The 23,208-nt window shown below is 37.7% G+C and overlaps 1 protein-coding gene across 5 annotated transcripts in view; it reads right to left on the bottom strand.

The window, feature by feature from the left end:
- Window positions 1-2,139: 2,139 nt before the first annotated feature.
- MTO1 (mitochondrial tRNA translation optimization 1) overlaps window positions 2,140-23,208 on the bottom strand; it is a 36,713-nt gene continuing 15,644 nt past the window's right edge. For 4 of the 5 annotated variants that reach the window (XM_043963619.1, XM_043963622.1, XM_043963621.1 and 1 more), the window contains 5 exons: window positions 18,199-18,403; window positions 17,634-17,805; window positions 6,213-6,331; window positions 4,973-5,133; window positions 2,140-3,072 (listed from right to left, as the gene is read on the bottom strand). In XM_043963619.1, coding sequence (XP_043819554.1) covers window positions 2,911-3,072; window positions 4,973-5,133; window positions 6,213-6,331; window positions 17,634-17,805; window positions 18,199-18,403 — 819 coding nt within the window. In that variant the 3' untranslated portion in view covers window positions 2,140-2,910. The remainder of the gene's footprint in view (window positions 3,073-4,972; window positions 5,134-6,212; window positions 6,332-17,633; window positions 17,806-18,198; window positions 18,404-23,208) is intronic. The other variant, XR_006352777.1, reaches the window with a different exon arrangement.

The raw sequence follows: 23,208 nt of genomic DNA, 5'->3' as shown, positions 1-23,208 counted from the left end.
TATCTTTTGTTTTTATATCACCTTTATTTTGAGATACATCTTTTCCTTTCCTAACTGGTGAGCTATCCATTGTAACAAAGGAAAAAAAGGAAATTAAAAATAAAAAGCGTTTTAGTAAAACTCACTAACATGTTTGTCAAGTCTGTTGTGTGTGTGATGTTCTACACCCAGTTATCCACCTGTGCAGAGAGGGAGGGAGGTGCATTTTCTCATTTCTTGGGCCAAGTTTAGACATTATTAATTAGATGGCATACTTTACTCCCACCCTCAAACCATTTCCGTTGTTATGATTTTATGTGTTTTTCCTGTTTATTACTTCATTCTGCATCATTTCATGAGACTTCTCATGCTACTCAGAATTCTTCATATTCATAATTTCTTCTGTTTTTTTTTGGGGGGGGGGCAGGGCAATGAGGGTTAAGTGACTTGCCCAGGGTCACAGAGCTAGTGTCAAGTATCTGGGCTGGATTTGAACTTAGGTCCTCCTGAATCCAGGGCCTGTGCTTTATCCACTGTGCCACCTAGCTGCCCCTGGCACATTTATTTATTGATTTTTTGATTGGTTGATTGCAGGGCAATGGGGGTTAAGTGACTTGCCCAGGGTCACACAGCTAGTATGTGTAAAGTTTCTGAAGCCGGATTTGAACTCAGGTACTCCTGAATCCAGGGCCAGTGCTCTGTCCACTGCAGCACCTAACTGCCCCTGTGTGTGACTCTTCATGATCCATTTGGGGTTTTCTTGGCAAAGATGCTGGAGTAGTTTGCCATTTCCTTCTCCAGCTCATTTTACAGATAAGGAACTGAGGCAAACAGGGTTAAATGACTTGTCCAGGGTCACGTAGCTAATAAGTGTCTGAGGCAGGATCTGAACTCAGGAAGATGAGTTTTCCTAACTCCAGGCTTGGCACTCTATCCACTGCAGCACCTAGCTGCCTAATAAAAAAGTACTAGGAGTTGGCGCAGTGGATAAAGCACTGGCCCTGGATTCAGGAGGACCTCAGTTCAAATCTGATCCCAGACACTTGACACTTACTAGTTGTGTGACCTTGGGCAAGTTACTTAACCCTCATTGCCCAGCAAGAAAAAACAACAAAAACAAAAACAAAAAAAGTACTAGGAGTTAAGCATCATGTGTGGCTTTTTCGCCAAATGTATGATTAGAAAAGGAACTTGTTGCTGGTGCCTTTGCGACAGTTTCTCATGTTAAGAAATGATGAAATTGGCATTTCCTTGAGAAAATCTAAGATTGCCTAATATGAATACCAGATTTTAAGAGAAATTAATAATCATCAAGGTGATTTCTGATCTCCCTAATTTAAAAATAAAAGTAGGGGCAGCTAGGTGGTGCAGTGGATAAAGCACTGGCCCTGGATTCAGGAACACTTGAGTTCAAATCTGGCCTCAGACACTTGACACTTACTAGCTATGTGACCCTGGGCAAGTCACTTAACCCTCACTGCCCTACCAAAAAAACAAAAACAAACAAAAAAAGAAAAAGTAGAGGCTTAGCAGTAACTAGTTTGTGCTACACATAAAACAGGAATATAGTGAATCCTGGATATGTAGTACATTTACAAGTACAGTTACTTTAAAGACTAAGTTTTCTTAGCAGCATCAGGAGGTCCTAGCATTGTACATAGAGAGGAGTTCCAGCTAGGGTAAAACCCTAGGATTTTGAGTTGCCCTGTTTATATTCCCTCTCCCACTAGAGTGTGGGAATTTCTGGCAGAGTGAATCCTTATATGTACTGGGGGGGAAGGGAAAAGGAAGGAAATTTCCCCTGTTATATTGCTATGCTGTTTAGTTATATCTTTTTCCTTTGGGAGAAAAAAGAAATCAACTTCTGTCTTGTGCCATTATACCACTTGAATCCAGCCCAATTTTTTTTTTTTAAGTGAGGCAATTGGGGTTAAGTGACTTGCCCAGGGTCATACAGCTAGTAAGTGTTAAGTGTCTGAGGCCGGATTTGAACTCAGGTAACTCCTGACTCCAGGGCCGGTGCTGTATCCACTGCACCACCTAGCTGCCCCTAGCCCAATACTTTCTTAGTGGTTTAAGATTCAAATCCCAAGTTATCTGGCGATTTTGAAACTGCCTTTTTTGTCTAGCTTGAAAAACCAAAGTATATTGTACTTCATAAAAGTTTGAGATTCAGATTTTTATTTTAATCTTTCCTTACAAAACTTACCTAGTGAGACCAACTCAGATTTTTGTCAGGTTCAATTTTGTGCTATGCTTAGGGTTTGTTATATCACTATACTAAATTGGACATAAAACTTAAGAGGTTATGTAAATAGTTTCTTTTTTCCCCTTTATTAATTCAAGCACTGATTCTCTCTCCCTCTCACTTAACCCTTCCTTTACTGAACAAACAAATAAAATGAGAAGAAAAAAATCCTTTGAATAGTTAAGAGAAGCAAATTTCTTTATGGGGCCAATGTTCAAAAATGCATATCTCATTAGGTATTTTCAGTCCATCATTCTGTTAAGAAGTGGATAACATGCTTCATTTTCAGTCTTCTGGAACTATGGTTTATCACTGTCTTGATCAGAGTTCTAAAGTCTTTCAAAGTTGTTTTTCTCAAGAGTGTTGTCGTCATCATATAAACTGTTCACTTCATGCTGCATAGAAGTCTCCCCAATTTTCCTGAATAGTTTCTTCTGAACTATTTCTTCAAAACCAAAATTCAAGTTACCTGAAAAGATACTTTTTGGTTCTTCTCTTGAAATTAATGACAATCTCACAATGATCTAATAAAGTGTGTGTGTGTGTGTGTGTGTGTGTGCGCGTGCATACATATATATATATATAAAATACTTTGATAGCTGTTAGATGTTACCATTAATTTTTATATATTCCTTTAAGAAATTGGTTCAGCAGTCCTTCAGAAATCTTTTATAAGTAAAATGCTATAATTCTATCTTTTGAAGTCTGTCTGTGTCACTTAAGTACTGATCCCTTAGAGACAGTTTATCTATAGATTCCTCTTTTTGTTTAGTAGTCTTTACAAATCTCAGAAGGTTAACAACGGCAGCAGGAGTCATCCCAGGTATTCGACTAGCAGCTCCGATCTAAGAAATGAAAAGAATGAATAAACATAAAGCCATGATCATAATTATAGTGCTATAAGGTTTGCAAAGTACTTATTATTAGGAATAATTATGAATAATATTACATGTTGTCTTGTTTAATCTTCACAAAAACCCTGGGAGGTAGGCTCTATTATTTTTAATTTATAGATGAGGAAAGTGAGGCAGAGAGAGGTTAAGACTTGCTCGGGGGTCACACAGCTAGTAAGTAGGTGAAATTGACCTGAACATACATTTTCCTGACTCCAGGCCAAGTATTCTATGCTGTTTAGTGATATCCCTAATTCCATTAAGAAAAGAGGGACTACCAACTAAAGAGTACACTTCTGGGGGCAGCTAGGTGGTGCAGTGGATAAAGCACTGGCCCTGGATTCAGGAAGACCTGAGTTCAAATCCAGCCTCAGACATTTGACACTTACTAGCTGTGTGACCCTGGGCAAGTCACTTAACCCTCATTGCCCCACAAAAATAAATAAATAAATATTAAAAAAAAAAAAGAGTACACTTCTCCAACCATGTATAATTAATTGATTGCTTAGAGGCAGTTATAACAAACCTTAGTAATGCATCAGTGAAAAACTTTAAAATGAACTTGCTAACAATAATGCCTAACATTTAACACTTGCAAAATTAGCTATATAAAACATAAAGAGGCATGATTCCATTATATAGAAAAATAAATTACCAAATGAAAAGGTCTGAGCTAGGACTGGACAGTTGTTTCTTCATATGGTATGAAAGCTAGGGCAGTGAAGATGGGTTTAGTGATCTCCCATTTTGTTCTGTTTAGCCTTATCTAAAATACTTTAAACTATTTGAAGGAAGATGCCATGTGCTTCACAAGTCTAATAATTTAGTAGATAGATTAAAAAACATTACGTCTGCAGAAAATGTCATCAGTTCATAAAATCTATAGCATTGGCAGTACTTACATTTATCAAAATTTACCTATACCCACTATACATTCCCTCTTTCAGTAAGCTAAGGAAACAAGTTTCCCTGTGGTAAATATTCTCTAGAGCAGCTGATTGAGGTGGGACCCCCACCCCCACCCCCACCCCCAATACTTCTAAGTGTTCCTCAATAAGATTAAAAAATAACTGAAAAATATTTAACAAAATAAATAAAAATACAACATAGATAATACTAGGTTTTCTAAGTCAGTTTCTATTTAAGTTTGACTTCCTAGGAAAATCTAACCAAAAGTTAACACAAAGGTTAGGCGGGGTTTATTACATAATCCCTGATTTTAGTGATTGGCAGGGTTGAGGTGGGGTGGGAGAAGATGGAGGGGACAGAACCTGTGATTTTACTGAGTTTCTGGGGAGAAAACTCCTGTGTGTTGAAGCAGGTCAGCATTTGCTCTGAAACTTTATAGAGTGGTCTGGAGGCACCTGGAGATGAAGTGACTTGCCTAGAGCCACAAACCCTATATTTGGGAAACAAGATTTAAATCCATCTGAATCTTTCCTTTTTTCCCCTTTCTTTCTTTCTTTCTTTTTTTTTTTTGGTGAGGCAATTGGGGTTAAGTGACTTGCCCAGGGTCACACAGCTAGTAAGTGTCAAGTGTCTGAGGCTGGATTTGAATTCAGGTACTCCTGACTCCAGGGCCAGTGCTCTATCCACTGCGCCACCTAGCTGCCCCTGCAAATTATTTTGAAGAGATTGCACATGACACTGTTGGTACTTGATAAAAATCACACATAAGCCATAATTCTTGACTAGAAGTTCTTTGTTCAACTCTCTTCCATACAAAGATAAAGGAACTTAGAAACCTAAGGTTAGAATTTTGAATGCAATACAACCTGAGATTTTGAGACTCACGATAAAATTAAATCTCTATTTCCTCTTACATGTCACAGTCCTCTCATGTGTCACTTACTGTCTGTGGGCGACTGGAATGTAGCTTCTCTCGAACTTCATGGGACAAGGAAACATCTCTAATATTCAAATAATCCAGATCTTTCGGGAGCTGAAGGGCTTCATCTCGTTGAACTTCTTCTATTTCCTGTTGTTGAAGAATCAGACTTAATTCATAAGTGGCTAGTGAAGAAGAAAAGTAGAAAAGTTATGTTACATTATGTACAGATATTATAGATATTCTATATACCATCCTCATTTAAAAAGAAAAAGAATCAAAACTAAAATTAAAGAAAGATTTCTAAAAATAGATTTTGTTCTAATTGGAAAGACTTGTTGGTATACTAAGTCCCTTGATTCTTGATTTATATTCCAGAGCTTTGAGTTTTACTATCAATCAATGTTTTTATAATAATGACCCATATAAAAGAAGCCTAAAATGAATTTTTGGTGAGCAGCACCTTTCCATCTCCATAAAGTTTTTCTAAAGGTGGTGCTAAAGGTACAATTTACCAACTATTAAATTAGCAGCTAATATACATACATATATTCTTTCTTTCGAATTTCCCCCATTACCCGTAACAAATTTTCTCATTGATTTTTTTTTTTGGTGTGAGGCAATTGGGGTTAAGTTACTTGCCCAGGGTCACACAGCTAGTAAGTGTTAAGTGTCTGAGGTCACATTTGAACTCATGTCCTCCTGAATCCAGGACCAGTGCTCTATCCACTGCACCACCTAGCTGCACCCCCTCATTGATTTTTTTTTTTGCAGGGCAATGAGGATTAAGTGACTTGCCTAGGGTCACACAGCTAGTAAGTGTCAAGTGTCTGAGGCCGGATTTGAACTCAGGTACTCCTGACTCCAGGGCCGATGCTCTATCCACTGCACCACCTAGATGTCCCCGAGCAGCTATTTTTTAAGGTCCTCAAAATTTTGAGCAGTGAATATCATATGAAGAGGGTATACTGAAATTCAAAGGAATGTCAATGGTAAGACTGCTAAATTTGATCTAAACAGCTCAGTGAGTTTTAACTTTTGTTATATTATAATGTTAAATTGGGCCACACTAAATAAATACCAGTGAATTACAAAACCCAGTAAGGCTGTGGGAAGAACACCAGGGCAGGAAGCTGCCTTCAGTCGATAAGTATTTATTAAACACCCATTGCCAGGCACTGTGCTAGGTGCCTGGGGAAACAAAGGAAAAGTGAAATTGATCTCTGCCCTCAAGGAGTTTGGGAAAATAACATACATACTTTACCTTCAATTTTTAGTCTGTTCATTAGTTCTTGACATTCAGCAAACTTTGTCAATGGTTCTGGAAAAACCTTTGCTAACAAAGCCACATCAACTTCATCATATTTCAAAATGTCCAGAGCACTACAAATAACAAAAGGTTTACTTAATGAGGGAATCAAATCACATGAAGCAGATAAAGAATCAGAAATCCATGAACTACCTCTACAGAAAGAATTATATTACATTAAAAATGACATCACCTTATTTTCTCCAACTCTTTGATAAATTTTAGGGAAAAAAATTTCTACCTAGAAGAATCATATGCAACCAAAAAATGCAACTGACTGGAGGAGCCAAATAAGTTCCATCTTTGAAAGTAACCAGATGGAATGAAAGCAGAAAGGTTCCTCTTTTAGTAGAAAATGAAACAAAGTAGCAGTTTTTAAAAGTTTTAAAAATTAATATAAATGCAGTTATTCAATGCTGAGTTTCTTTGTTGTTGCCTAAAACCATTGCTGCATATGTCTAGTCTGCTCTCCATTCCCTTTTCCTTTTTATGAGCACTGTAACTCTTCTCCACCCCCATTTAGTAGTCCCTCCATCCTCTGGGTGGAGAATAAAACAAAGCACAAAGAATAGTAGTTTAATATATAAAAATGTTTTATTTATACTAAAATTAGATGTTAACTGTATTACTGTATATTCACAATAGCATGATTCACACTAGGATGAAAATTCCATGGAGAAATGAGCTATGGCTCATTTAATTGTATATATATTTTTAGTGAGGCAATTGGGGTTAAATGACTTGCCCAGGGTCATACAGCTAGTAAGTGTCAAGTGTCTGAGGCTGCATTTGAATTCAGGTCCTCCTGAATCCAGGGTGGGTGCTCTATCCACTGCACCACCTAGATGCCCTCATTTAATTATATTTAAAAATTCAATCAATAAGTATTTACCTACTCTGTTCTAGGGATAAATAAATCCAGATCTGGAGTTACGAGATGGGGAATGGACCTGTGATTTCAGTGATATAGGGAACTCTATTTACCAGGGCAGGTAAGTGACCTCTGTAATTTATAGTTACAGAGTTGGCTGGGGTACTGAGAGGCTAAATGTCTTGCCCAGAATTACACAGCTAATATGTGAAAGAGGTAGGATTTCAAACCAGGTCTTCCTTCCAAGGGTTCTTTTTCTCCATGATCCCACAGTGCCTCTTAGGTTACAAAAAATTAAGTATACTGTGCTTGGGAGGGAGGTGACTAACAAGTGAGAGAATCGGGAGAGAGCTCTTGGAGAAGATGACACTAGAGCTAAGCCTCAAAGAGAGTCTGGGATTATGTACCATGCCCTAAGAAACTATGAACATGATGAATATAGAATGCACGCAGAGTTCTATAAACTGATGTAAAGTGAGGTAAGCAGAGGCAGAATAACAATATACACAATGGCTACAACAATGAAGAATCATCACCAAACACAAAAATGAATGCTGTGAAATCATGAAGAGCAAACTTGAGCTTAAAGAAAAGAAATGAGAGAACATCTTCCCTGGCTCCTTTGCAGAGATGGGGGAAGGGAAGCTGATGGGTGTGAAATATTGCATATAAAATCAGATTTTGGGGGGATATATTGTTCAGTTTTGCTGAATTTTTTTCTTATTTTTTTTTCTTTTTAATAAAATTTTTTTGTTATAAGAGATGGTTCTCTGGGAGGGGGAGATATACAGGAGGAAATCTAGGAGATGTAATAACAATAGATAGCAATAATAATCAATTTTAAAATAAAAGGAGATGAAGAATGAGAGCATTCCAGGCACCTCTAATAGTGAAGATGGACAGCCAAACATCTCTTGGCAAAAAGTTAATAGGATGTCATGTATAGGGAATATCAAGTTAGTTAACTTTCTGAGAGTGTATATTGTATGGGAATAATATGTAAAGATCTGTGATAGACTGAAGGGCTTTAAAAACTGGAGGAACTTACACTTTATTCAAAAGGCAAAGGGACTTAAAGATTCTGAGCAGGTCTGCGACACCATCAGAGGGCAGCTGGGTGGTGCAGTGAATAAATACAGTGCAGGGCCTGGAGTCAGGAAGACTCATTCATCTTCCTGAGTTAAAATCTGGCTTTAGACATTTACTAGTTGTATGACCCTGGGCAAGTCACTTAACCCTGTTTGCTGTAAAACGAGCTGGAGAAGAAAATGGCAAACCCATCTAGTATCTCTGCCAGGAACTCCAAGTCAGATACAACTGAAACAATTAAGCAACAACATGACACCATCAGAACTGCATTTGAGGAGTATCAATCTGGCAACTAAGTGGAGAGGGGAGAATGGACTGGATTCAGGGAGAAGAGGCAACAGGTGATGAAGACCTGGACACCACACAGTGGTGGATATGTAAGTGGAAATTAGTACAGAACAATTGCGTTCAACAAATTTAATAAACATTTATTAAATGCCTACAGCACTATATGCAACGTACTTACTGTAAGTCCTGGAGACACTTCAGTACCTTCTCTCAAGGAGTTTACATTTTACCAGGAGGATATAATTTGTTTTTCTGGGTTTTTTTGCAAACAAAACCAATTATACTGAAATACAGTTATCAAATTATTTTTTTTTTAAGTTCATGGATTAGGGCAGCTAGGTAATGCAGTAGATAAAGCACCAGTCCTGGATTCAGAAGGACCTGAGTTGAAATCTGGCCTCAGACACTTGGCACTTACTAGCTTTGTGACCCTGGGCAAGTCACTTAACCCCAATTGCCTCAAAAAAAAAAAAGTTCATGGACCACAGGTTGGGAAACTATGCCTAATATTATGGTGGCTTTCAGGATATTTGAACCTCCTTTACCTCTGGTATTTCTCTGCCTTAATAGGGACTGGGGGTTTAGTGGGGCTTTTTTTGGTTTGTTTTTTGTGTTGTTTTTTTTTCCCATATAAATATTTTATTATTTTCCAGGTACATTTAGAGAGTTTTCAACATTTGTTTTTATAAGATTTCTAGTTTCAAAAATTTTCCCTTCCTCCCCCCTCACCAAGATAGCAAGTAATCTGATATAGATTATATATGCCCGATCATATTAAACATATTTCTGCATTAGTCATGTTATAAGAGAAGAATCAGAGCAAAAAGGAAAACCCTCAAAAAAGAAAAGCAACAACAATAAAACAATAGAAATAGTATGGTTCAATATGCATCTAGATTCCACAGTTCTTTTTTTTTTTTTCCTGGATTTGGAGAGTATTTTCCATCATGAGTCCTTTGGAACTATCTTGGACCACTGTATTGCTGAGAAGAATCAAGTCTATCACAGTTGATCAACACATAATGTTGTTGATACTGTGTACAATGTTCTCCGGGTTCTCTGTTCATCTCACTCATCAGTTCATGCAAGTCCTTCCAGGTTTTTCTGAAATTCTGGGTTTAGTGTTAAGATCTTGGTTCATATCCTTGCCTCGGGTATTTACTACTGTGTGATCCAGATAAAATCACTTAATCTCTCTGTGCCTCAGTTTCCTTATCTCTTAAGTAAAGGTTTTTGTTTTTTTTTTTTTCAGTAAAGGGTTTTTGAAGATGATCTTTGAGGTTCCTTCTAACTCTACACTTAGAGAGGTACACATATTCACTTAATTCATAGTCTTGAGCCACACTCTCCCAAGGCCCCCATTGGTCAAAAACATGTTATTTAATAATCCCATGTCATAAGATGGAATGCTATTCTCTCTGCAGATGGAACTATCCATGAATGATTCAGACATCCTGTGAGAGGCTCTTTGGGTGGACAGCTTATCCTTCAAAAGAGCTGTTTGCCACTCACTGTTTTTACAAACATATACAGGTGAAACCTAGTTTTATAGGAGAAGGATATAATTTGTAAACAGATGAGATAAATACAAGGTAATCTGAGGAAGGAGAGCACTAGACTAAGGGGCCTCAGAAAAGGCTTCTCACAAAGGGTATTGGCTGAGTGTAAAGTAAAGTAAGGACTCTGAGGTATGAGTCTGCCTGTGAAAAGGCCCAGGAGCATCAGATGGAATTCCAAGGACAGAAAACAGCAAGTAGATCAGTTCAGCAGGAATGTAGAGCAAGGTAAGTCTTGAAATGTGAGGTAAGTAGAAATAAGTTTTGAAAGACAGGCTGGACTTTTTGTGTCAGAAAAGGTCTGAAAACAAAGTGTATGTCCAAGCAGTGGGCAACAGCTAAGCAAACAGGCACATGAATGCAATATTAATTCCAGTACTGCATAAAATGACATATAACAAACATGGAAAGAGTTGTATGAAGTGATACATAGTGAAGAAACCATAAAGAAAATGATACACAGAAACTACAGTAATATAACTGGAAACAATAACAATACAAAAACTGGAAGCTTGACACTGAGTAATTATAAATGATCATGTTTGGCTCTAGATAGGAGTTAAGAAAATACATCTTCCTTTAAAATTTTTTTTTTTTAATTTCCCTACTTTCACTGCAAAGGTATGGGACTGTGGCTATGGAATATTGCCTCTTAGACAACTACGGAATGGCTGAACAAATTGTAGTATGTGAATATAATACTACAATGTAGTGAATGAGAAAACTGCTTTCAGAGAATCCTGGGTATTATAAACTGTTGGAACATGAGCTAAAGCAGGAGAATAATTTATACAAGGACTGAAACATAGTAAAGAAGGGGTAGAAAGGGAAGAAGCATTAATTTAGCTCCTACTGTGTGCCAGGCATTGTGCTAAGCACTTTACAATTATTTCATTTGATCCTCACAGCAACTCTATGAGGAAGGGGACAAGTGAGGAACTGAGGGCAGAGATTAAGTAATTTACCCAGAATAACACACATAGTAAGTGTGTGAGGCTGGATTTGAAACTCAGGGCTTCCTGATTCCATGCCCAGTCCTCTATCCACTGTGCCACTTAGCTGCTTCTAAGGAAGAAAAATTTTGAAAGACTTAGGAACTTTGATCAATGTAATGACCAATGATGTCTCCAGAGGACCCCTGATGAAAACATGTTACTCAATTTTTGACACAGAGGTGATAGACACAAGGTATAGAGACACAGTTTTGGATTTGGCCAGTATGGATTCATTTTTTCTGACTATGCTTATTTGTTACAAGGGCCTTTCCCTCCCACCTCCCTTTCTTTCTTGGTTAATTTGAGAGGGAGTAGAGAAGAGGGATTAACAAAAGATATTTTTTTAAAAAGGGCTACTGAAGTATTTTTTTTTTAATGTACAGAAAAGAAGATTCGGGGGAAAAGCACATAAAAGTAGGACAGTTTTGAAACTGTAAAATTTATTATATACTTAAAAAAGCAAGTGGTATGAAATAGATTCACATTTTCATAGCTAATCTTTCATAGCTAATCCTCTTTGTGTCTTATTGGAATTGCTTTTTTGAGGGGTATTTAAGTTCAAAATTTAAAAAAATGTAAAAATCCTCAAAAGATAGCTACACACACACACACACACACACACACACACACACACACACACACACACACACAATTTTTTTTTTTAAAGAAAGGTGGGCTGAAGCTATACTGCAATTTTACCTCCCAAGGTGAGGAATTTACATTTTACCTTAGAGGTAAAAGGAAGACGGGATTTTTTCATAGAGGAGTGATGTGGTCAACACTAAGATTTCGGGAAGATTATTTTGGCAACTGTATGGATAACAGATTTGAGATAGGCTAGAAATGGGGAGATTAAGTGGTCATTATAACATTCCTGACTAGAGAGGATAAAAGACTTGAATTAGGGTAGTAATCATCTAAGTGGAAAAAGGGGGGACATGGGAAAGATGTAGTAGAGATAATACTGACAAGGTTTGGCAAATGACTAAACATAGGGTTGAAGGTGTCAAAAGACTCAAGAATGTCTGTGAGATTGTTCATCTGAGTGTGCTGGAACCTTCAACAGCAACAGGTGAGTCTAGAGGAGAGGCAGTTTGAGTGGAAAAGATAATGAGTTCTACTTTGGATTTGTTGAATTTGAGATTCTTGAGACAATCAGATAAGAATAATGTTAACATGATTGTACTATATAACCTATATCAGATTGCTTGCTGTCTTGGGGAGGGAAGAAGGGAGGGAGAAAAATTTGAAACCCCAAATCTTAACCACAAAAGAATAATAATAACAATAACAATAAACAGCAGCAGTTAGCATTTATATATAGCACTTTAAGGTTTGCAAAGTATTTTACAAATATCTCATTTGGACTTTAATGCAATTTTGGTGCAGTTGTAAACTGATTCAAACATTCTGTAGAGCAATTTGGAACTATGGCCAAAGGGCTATAAAATCACATATCCTCTTTGACCTAGTAATACCACTACTAGGTTGGTATCCAAAAAGAGATTTAAAAAAAAAGTTAAAGGATCTATATATACAAAAAAATATTTAAGGCAGGGCTTTCCTGGTGCAAGGAATTAGAAATTGAGGATATGCCCATCAATTGGGGAAAGGCTGAACAAACTGTGGGATGAAGTTATGATGGAACACACTATTGTGTTCTAAGAAATGATGAGCAGGATGCTCTCAGAAAAACCTGTAAAGACTTACATGAGCTGATGCAAAGTAAGATGGAATGTATACAAAGTTACAGCAATACTGCAAGATGATCAGCTGTGAGAGTTGGCTTTTCTTGGCAATGCAGTGATCCAAGACAACTCTAAAAGGCCTTATGAAAAATGCAATCCATCTCCAAAGAAAGAACTGATGGTGTCTGAATACAGGTTGAAGCATGGGTTTTTTTGGTTTCTTTTTCTTACCTTTTTTTGGTCTGATTTCTTTCAAAATTTGACTAATGTGGAAATGTTTTACATGACTACACATGTATAACATATTGAAATGTTTGCTTTCTTTTTTTGTTTTTAGTGAGGCAATTGGGCTTGTGACTTGCCCAGGGTCACACAGCTAGTAAGTGTTAAGTGTCTGAGGCTGGATTTGAACTCAAGTACTCCTGACTCCAGGGCCAGTGTTCTATCCACTGCGCCACCTAGCTGCCCTTAATGTTTGCTTTCTTAAAGGTGGGGGGTAGAAGGGAGGGAAGAAGAGAATTTGGAACACAGTTTTAAAAATGGATGTTAAATGTTTTTACATGTAATTGGGGGACAATAAAATTCAATAAAAATCTAAAAAGGCAAAAAACAACCCTCCCCAAACCCCCAAATATCTCATTTGAATTTCACAAATGAGAGGCAAGTGTTGTTATTACCTCTGTTTTCTGGATGAGGAAACTGAGGCAGAGAGAGATTATGTGACTTCCCCAGGGTCACACAGCTAATAAGAGATCTAGGCCAATTTGAAAATTAGATCTTCCTCAATCTGGGTTCAGTGCTCTATTCACTGAGCCATGTACCTGTCTCTTGTATAGAGTGAGAAGAGAAAGCAGCTCAGGACTGTCTTCAAAGAATACAATTATCTAAAACAGCTGCAGGTGAAATGATAATTTTTTTCCCCTTTAAAATTACTGTTTTTTTCTTTCCTTACTAGTGTCAAATCGTGTATAGGGTGGATAAAGCATTGGCCCTGGATTCAGGAGGACTTGAGTTCATATCTGGCCTCAGACACTTGACACTTACTAGCTGTGTGACCCTGGGCAAGTCACTTAACCCCCATTGCCCTGAAAAAAAAAAAATCATGTGTAGGAAAGGATTATCAAATGAAATCTAAGATTTTACATCAGATTTTTAAAACCACAGTGGTCTGTGATTTGGTTATGTGTTAAGAATTTTTTTTTTTTTGCAGGCAATGGCGGTTAAGTGACTTGCCCAGGGTCACACAGCTAGTAAGTGTCAAGTGTCTGAGGCCGGATTTGAACTCAGGAACTCCTGAATCCAGGGCCGGTGCTTTAACCACTTCGCCACCTGGCTGCCCCAAGAATTCTTTATTAAAGGACAAGTCAAGGGAAAACTTTGATTCTAATATCAAGGTAATAATGTGATATCTGTTTTTTTACAAAAGCTAATGTAATTGGTACAATTCAAAGGAAGAAATAGTTTAACTCAAGTACTGTGTCTAAAGAGGGAGGGAAACCAGGACAGTGATGATTTAAAAGCTACACAGGAAACACTGAAAGAACTGGGGATATTTCCATTTCCATATTTATAAGCTCAGAATCCCTGCCTGGAGATAAAAAACTTAATGGAGATCTTCAAATACTTAAAGGACTGCCAGGTAGAAGATGGGCTAGACTTACTGTGATGACTCCAGAGTGCAGATCTAGGACCAATGGGTAGAAGACTGGTAGATGATCAATAAGAAATTCAAAAATGAAATGTACTTTGTAGGATGTAAAGCATGATTAAAATGTCAGCCATTAAATCAGCTTTCTAGAAATAGGAAGTGTCCGCCCACAATACTTAAGAAGAGGGAGGATGAGGCCATATTGTTATAGAGGGGATCCTCTACACAGAAAACTCTATGCCTGTAATTGATTATTTCTTACATATTTTCCTTCATCACATTTTTTTCCCCTCACTTAATAGCATTTTATTTTTTCCCAATTACATGTAGATAATTTTCAACATTCATTTTTCTAAGATTGTAAGTTCCAAATTTCTCTCCCTCCATCCCCAAGACAGCAAGCAATCTGATATAGGTTATATATGTACAATTATGTTAACCGTATTTCCACATTAGTAATTTCTTTCTCTGGATGTGAATAGCATTTTCCATCACCTTTATCACATTTTGAAGATAATTTCATGGATTGTTTCATGGGTTACTACATTCTGAGAAGTAACCACTCAGTGGCCAACTTACTCATGCCATCCTTAGCTAGACTGTTTTTTGGAAAGCAGTCTACCACCAGGCCCATTACTGAAGTACATTTTTTTTTTTTTTGCTGGGCAATGGGGGTTAAGTGACTTGCCCAGGGTCACACAGCTAGTAAGTGTCAAGTGTCTGAGGCCGGATTTGAACTCAGGTACTCCTGAATCCAGGGCCGGTGCTTTATCCACTGCACCACCTAGCTGCCCCACTGAAGTACATTTTTGAAGGCAATTATTAAAAATAATAAGCCTCTGCAAGGAGGAAACAAAATTGTCCCTTTTTACAGATGATAAGGGAGTACTTAGAAAAGCCTAGCTTAATCTAAAAATTGGTTAAATAATTAAAAACTTGAGCAAAGTTGAAGATATAAAATAAATCCACATACATCATCAGTATTCCTATATATAATTAACAAAAATACAGTAAGAAGAACTAGAAAGAGAAATTACATTTGTAATAACTACAGAAGCTATAAAATATTTGAGAATATATTTAATAAGATTCACACAGGGACTGTATAATCTAACTATAAAACATTCTTTGCAGAAATAAAACAAACCTAAATAATTAGAGAAACAGGAATTGTTCATGGGTAGGTTGAGTCAATACAAATGTCAATGCTACTAATAAATGACAAAAACCCCCAATATTTCTTGATTTATTTACTTAAAGCTTTGACGATTTAAATATCTCAGAGAATATTTGAACAGAACTAGAAAAAATAAGAAAATTCATATGGAGGAACAAAAGGTCAAGAATAGCAAGGGTGAGACTGAAAAAAATGGGAAGGACAAACAGGCAGATTTCAAAGGATGAAATCAAAGCTATCAACAATTCTATGAAAAAAATGTTCTTAATTGCTAATAATTAAGAAAATGGAAATTAAAACAACTTTGAGGTTCTACCTTATACTTATCAGATTGACAAGGATGATAAAAGAGGAAATGACAAACATTGGAAAACAGGTATATCAGCGCCCTGTTGGTAGAGCTGTGAATTGATCTAACCATTCTGGAAAGCAATTTGGAACTATATTCAGAAAGTTACTAAACTATGCAAACCATGTGACCCAGCTACCCCACTAGGAAGCCTATACCTCAAAGAAATCAAAGAATGAGGGAAAGGATTTCTATATAGAAAAAATACTTATAGCTACTCTTTTTTGTGATAACCCAAAATTGGAAACTAAGGGGGTATCCTCCTACTAGTGAATGGTGAAATGACATTTGGATTTGACAGAATACTACCGTATCATAAGAAATGGTAAAAACAATTTCAGAAGAAACTGGGAATATTTATCGATAGCTAAGTGGTACAGTAGATAAGATTAATGGGCATGGAGCCAGGAAGCCCTGAATTCAAATACAACTTTTACTCTTATTGTGTGATCCTGGCCAAGTCACTTAACTTATGTCTGCCTTAGTTTCCTCAACTTTAAAATGGGGATAATAACTGCATCTATCGAGGGGAAGCTAGGTGGTGCAGTGGATAAAGCACTGGCCCTAGATTCAGGAGGACCCGAGTTCAAATCCAGCCTCAGACACTTGATACTTCCTAGCTGTGTGACCCTGGGCAAGTCACTTAACCCTCATTGCCCTGCAAAAAGACAAAAAAACCCAAAACAATAACTGCATCTATCCCAGGGTTGTTGTGAGGATCAAATGAGACAATCTTTGTAAAGCACCTAGCACAGTGCCTGAAACACAGCAGGCACTTAATAAATGCTTGATTCCTTCTCATCCTCCTTCTTAAACTGATTCAGAGTAAAATGAGAAGAATTAGGAGAAAAATGTATAAGAATATTATTATAAAGATTATGTGAATTGTGAAGGAATTGTGATCCAATCATTTTGGAAAGCAATCCGGAATTAAGCCCAGAAAGTTATTGGACTGCCTGTACCCTTTGATGCCACTACTTGGTCTGTTTCCAAAGATAATTAGGGAAAAAGGAAAATAACTTATATTTTCTAAAATATTTATAGCAGCTCTCTTTGTGGTGGCAAAGAACTGGAAATTATGGGGATGTCTGTCAACTGGGGAAAGGTATATAAACAAGTTGTGGTATATGATTGTGATGAAATACTACTGTGCTATTAAAAATAATGAGCTCGATGATCTTAGAAAAACAAGGATAGACTTGCATGAAATAGTGAAGAATAAAATGAGCAGAACCGTGAGAACAATGTATACAGTAACAGCAATATTGTTTTATTTTTATTTATTCTTTTTGCGGGGCAATGAGGGTTAAGTGACTTGCCCAGGGTCACAAGCTAGTAAGTGTCAAGCATTTGAGGGCGGTTTTGAACTCAGGTCCACCTAAATCCAGGGCCAATACTTTATCTACTGCGCCGCCTATCTGCCCCTGTTTTTACTCTTCTTTAAGTATCAGTATCATATTTGTTTCATAAAAGAAGTTTGGTAGGACCCCTTCTTTGCCTGTTATTCCAAATAATTTATTTAATATTAGAATTAGTTCATCTTTAAATGTTTGATAGAATTAATTTATTGCTTGTTCAATTTCTTTTTCTAAATTAAATATTCGATTTCCTTTTCTGCTAAGAAGGAATAAAAACTGGTAAAAAAACTTCCATGTTTTTCTAATAATTATTATTATGAATACTGTCAAGTGAGAAAGATGTACTCAACCTCTTACCTTTGAGGCTCACTTTTAATAATGCTGACAGGGGCTTCTGGAATCAACTTTTTCCATTTGTAGCCAGAAAATTGCAGAGATTTCAGCACTGAAATTCCTTCTTCTAAAGAAGACTTCATCAAAGAAGCTCTACTGTACCGCTGCTGAGATATGCAACCAGTTTCCTTGTACCCTGGGGAAAGAGAACAGGGGAGTAAGATACATTTTTTGTTTTTGTTTTTGTTTTTGTTTTTTGCAGGGCAATGGGGGTTAAGTGACTTGCCCAGGGTCACACGGTTAGTAAGTGTCAAGTGTCTGAGGCCAGATTTGAACTCAGGTACTCCTGAATCTAGGGCCGGTGCTTTATCCACTGCGCCACCCAGCTGCCCCCAAGATACATTTTTAAAAGCCAGTTAAGCACCAGCCCTGGATTCACAGGAGGACCTGAGTTCAAATCCGACCTCAGACACTTGACACTAGCTGTGTGACCCTGGGCAAGTCACTTAACCCCCATTGCCCTGCCCCCCCCCCAAAAAAAAAGTCAGTTATGTCAAGTGCAGAAGTTAGAGGGAGAAGATATGATTACCTCGGAAAGTAAGTCTGCTGTCAGCATTATCAGGCCTGAGAGACAAACGGAATTCCACTCGGCTAGTAAACATTCGATATGGTTCGCTAGTGCCCAGTGTGGTAAGGTCATCAATCAAGACCCCAATATAGCCCTCTGTGCGACTAATGATAAATGGAGGTTTGCCACTGACCCGAAGACTGGCGTTGATTCCAGCTATTATACCCTACAAAAAACAAAACAAAACAAAACAACAACAAAACCCTGGAATGTTGTTGTTGTTGTTGCTTTTTTGGTGAGGCAGTTGGGGTTAAGTGACTTGCCCAGGGTCACACAGCTAGTAAGTGTCAAGTGTTTGCAGTTGCATTTGAACTCAGGTCCTCCTGAATCCAAGGTCTGTGCTTTATGAACTGCGCCACCTAGCGGCCCCACCCTGGAATGTTTTAAGGATAAATGTTAAATTAATACAGATGTCTTATTTAAAGAGGATCACATCCTAAAAGCTAGGAAAATAACATGAAGCATGCCTATCAACTTAAGTGAAACTTAGAACTGAGCTTTAGAACTGAGAATGGCTAATATTTTCACATTAGCCAAAGAACATGATTTTCAATCACTAGAAAGGATAAATGCATCGTTTCTCTTTTCCACTTCAGAAGCATAATGTTGTAAGAGGCAGTATGACATAATGGATAGAATATTAGAGTCTGAAGGCAGGAAGTATGGGGTTGAAATCTTGCCTCTTGCCTCTCATACTGTGTGACTCTCAACTGTGTGACCAAGGGCAAGTCACTTAATTTATTGCAGTCTCAGTTTGCTCATCTCCACACAAAAACACATGGAAGACTTCAGTATCTATTGGGACCCCTTCTTCCAATTGGACTCTAAGCTTTATGTTCTCCATGATAGTAGCAAGTATCTTTGTGGAACATATATCTCCCTGTTTTATGACTCACTTGACAGAGTAATCAATTATTTCTGTGGTAGTTGTTATGAAGGGATATTCACATATGCATGAAACTACTTCTTGGACAAGAATCTTTCAGGCTGAACTGTGTTCTGCCTAGTTGAAAGCTTTCTTTAACCAACAAATAATAAACATAGCAGGATCTTCTATTTTCTACACGTTTCAGGCAACTTTGTGACTCTGAAGCTGGGATCTGCTGTAGAAAACATCAGTAAAGCTGTCCCTTCTCACTTTTTTTTTGGTGTGTGTGAGGCAATTGGGGTTAAGTGACTTGCCCAGGGTCACACAGCTAGTAAGTGTTAAGTGTCTGAGGCCGGATTTGAACTCAGGTACTCCTGACTCCAGAGCCAGTGCTCTATCCATTGTGCCACCTAGCTGCCCCTCCTTCTCATATTTTAATCAAGCACACATATAGATAATTTTTATAAAGATGAGAAAGTAGGAATTATAATTATTGGTATTCTATTGATCACCTTTTTTCACAATATCTTCTGTGATCCTTTTCTTTTCTTTTGGTTATGTTCTCCTCTCTGAGATATCTTACTTTTTATTATCATGAACATGTAAATAGGAACATTTCCCAATACAAAGAAGAGAAAATAAGTACTATCAATGAAACTATAAATGCTTACCACATGTAGTTTAGCTCTTTTTGTATATTTCAAATTTAATATGGGACAATCAACAGTTCTCTGCTAATATGTCCTCTTCTGACTTTTCATCTGTTTTTTGTCTTTTTTAAATGATTCACTGAAATTCTTTTCTTCCTTTTTTTTCGCATCACATTTATTATCCCCTTATTTTTCCCTACTCTATTCTCCCCTTTCTCCAAATAAAATTCCTCCTTTTTAACAACAAAGTATAGTCATACAAAACAAATCTATACATTTGCTCTATTTTAAAATGTATGTCTAATTCTGTATCTCTAATCCATCACCTGTCTGCCAAGAGGTGGGAAACATTATCATGATTATATATCACGTTTTGTGGGGGAGTGATTTGTCTTTTCATTGATCTGAGTTCTTAAGTTTTTCTTTATAATGTTATAGTCACATTGTATAATGTTCTCCTGGGTCTGCTCACTTTGGTCTGCTTCAGTTCACACACATTTTTCCAGTTTCTTTGAATCTGATCTAATCTCGCCACTTTTTCCTGAGATTGCAGTTCTTCACAAGCTCCAATAGGAATATAGTCATTTCCTCTTCTGAGGGGTGCAGCAAGCAACTTTACACTTTATTCATACTGAATCTGAAGTGCCCGATGCCTTAGAAAAAGAGGTAATGAAGTAAGCAGGAACATTTGGCTTGTCTTTCTTTTGCTTTAGAACTGTTAAAGGATGATAGAACAGATCCTTTTTTTTTTTTTTTTGCAGGGTCTTTTTCAGTGGAGGGTCCATCTAGGAACTTCCTTCAAGACATGATAAGACATTCTGAAAAAGAACTATGGAGTCTGAATGCATATTGAAGCATAATATTTTCATTTTAGGGGGCAGCTAGGTGGCGCAGTGGATAAAGCACTGGCCCTGGATTCAGGAGGACCTGAGTTCAAATCCAGCCTCAGACACTTAACACTTACTAGCTGTGTGACCCTGGGCAAGTCACTTAACCCTCACTACCCCACAAAAAAGAAAAAAAAAATTCACTTTTGTTGTTGCTTTTTTGCTATTGTTCTTGTTTATTCTTTTTTTTTTTGGTGAGGCAATTGGGGTTAAGTGACTTGCCCCAGGTCACAAAGCTAGTAAGTGTTAAGTGTCTGAGGCCAGATTTGAACTCAGGTCCTACTGACTCCAGGGCCCGGTGCTCTATCCACTGCGCCACCTAGCTGTCCCCTTTGTTTATTCTTTCTTGCATTTTTTCCCCCTTTGTTCTGATTCTCCTCTTACAACATGACTAATGTGGAAATATGTTTAACATGATTATAATGTATAATCTATGTCAAACTGCTTGCTGGCCTCAGGAGGTGGGAGGGAAGGCAGGGTAGGAGAAAAATTTGGAACTCAAAAAAAAAAATCTTTACATGTAATTGAGAAAAAAAATTAAAAATTAAAAAAAAAAAAGACTCGGGGCAGCTAGATGGTACAGTGGATAGAGCACTGGCCCTGGAGTCAGGAGTACCTGAGTTCAAATCTAGCCTCAGACACTTAACACTTACTGGCTGTGTGACCCTGGGCAAGTCACTTAACCCCAATTGCCTCACACACACACACACAAAAATGTAAAAAAAAAAAAAAGACTTGATGAGAAACTTTGATAAATACAGATTGTAATAATTCCAGGGTCATGAGAATCTTCTTAAACTCCTTCAGTAAATTCAGTGTTCTACAAGTTGGGGTATATGAATGTAATGGAATATTATTATGCTGTAAGAAATGATGATCAAGCAAAATTCAGAAAAACTTAGACTTGCATGAACTGATGCTGAGTGAAGTGAGCAGAATCAAGAGAACACTGTACGCAGTAACAGCAACATTATGTGATGATCAACTGTTATAGACTTAGCTCTTCTAAGCAATACAATGATCCAAGACAATGCCAAAAGACTCATGATGAAAAATGCTCTCCATATCCAGAAAAAGAAATATGGCGCCTGATGATCGAAGTTGACTGTTTTCACTTTTGTTGTTGTTTTGTTTCTTCTTTCTTGTGGTTTTCCCCTTTTCTTCTGATTTTTCTTTCACAACATGACTAAGGTGGACTAATGTAATGTATAACCTATATCAGAATGCTTGCTGGCTTCCGTAGGGGGAGGGAAAGAAAAAAATGTGGAACTCAAAATCTTATAAAAATGAATGTTAAAACTATCTTTACATGTAATTGTGAAAAAAATACCATTTAAAAAAAATTCAGTGTTCTAGATCTCCTCTGAAGAATACATGTGCAGACATGGGGTGAAGGTATCATGGAGGGGCAGCAGGAAGGGAAAAGGCATTCTTCCCTTCATACTTATGTGCTGCTCTCTCTTTCCCAGGCTTTCAACAGTATTCTGCAGGTCAAGGATAGTCACACCACTTAGTCTTGCTTGGCTGTGACTATGATGTTGTGTCAAGATAATGGAATGTGGTAGATGAGGAGATTTGGCAGATACTCAGGGGCCCACCTGGAGATTGATTTAAACTGATTGAATTGGATAAGGCGACTGACTGCTGACTGGCTTACTTCCAGTTAAGTAGACTGTAGGCACATCTGGCTGGTACTTAAGAGGGTATTGTTCTCAGAAGCTAAAAACTTTGAACTTTACATCAAGACTGCCTTTGGGTTCAGTGAACCAATGAATTTGAATGACGCTAGCCAATCAGCTTGAAGAACTTCCTATTTCTGGGAGGGGAACATGAAGGAGGAAGCAGATGCTGGCGAAAGAGTTCGCTCTCTTTTGGTGCAAGACATCGGCTTGGAGGCAGAGGACTTCAGAAGTGGGAGGTTTACAAAGGCGAGGATTTCCAGGCTATATGAAATCTGTTCTCAATGTTTCTCTTTCTTTTACTATCCTTCAATAAACCTTTAAAAAACCTAAACTCGTTTATCAGTGATTTTAGTCAGTTTCCCCCCAAAACTGGGGAGGGGACAGATTAGAACCCACATTTAGAATTTTAAATTACACAGTTTTTTTTTTTTTTAGTGAGGCAATTGGGGTTAAGTGACTTGCCCAGGGTCACACAGCTAGTGTCTGAGGCTGGATTTGAACTCAGGTACTCCTGACTCCAGGGTCGGTGCTCTATCCACTGCGCCACCTAGCTGCCCCATAAATTACACAATGTTGAAAATAGATTAGAAGTCATCTGCTAAATCTGTTCCAATTTCTGTCATCGTCATTGTCTTTTTTTGGAGGGGGGGGCAGTGAGGGTCAAATGACTTGCCCAAGGTCACACAGCTATTAAGTGTTAAGTGTCTGAGGCTGGATTTGAACTCAGGTCCTCCAGAACCAGTGCTTTATCCACTGCGCCACCTAGCTGCCCCTGATTTCTGTCTTCTTACTGTCCTCCTCTGGCTTGTGTCCGTAAATATTTTGGGATCAACTCATTTAATTAAGTCTAATGTCAGGCTTTCTTCAGACCTGCTTGTATTTCC

This window comes from Dromiciops gliroides, chromosome 4 (genome assembly GCF_019393635.1).
Source record: "Dromiciops gliroides isolate mDroGli1 chromosome 4, mDroGli1.pri, whole genome shotgun sequence".
Taxonomy (NCBI): domain Eukaryota; kingdom Metazoa; phylum Chordata; class Mammalia; order Microbiotheria; family Microbiotheriidae; genus Dromiciops; species Dromiciops gliroides.
The sequence above is the reverse complement of the archived record's forward strand: the minus strand, read 5'-3'. Positions and strand labels throughout refer to the sequence as shown.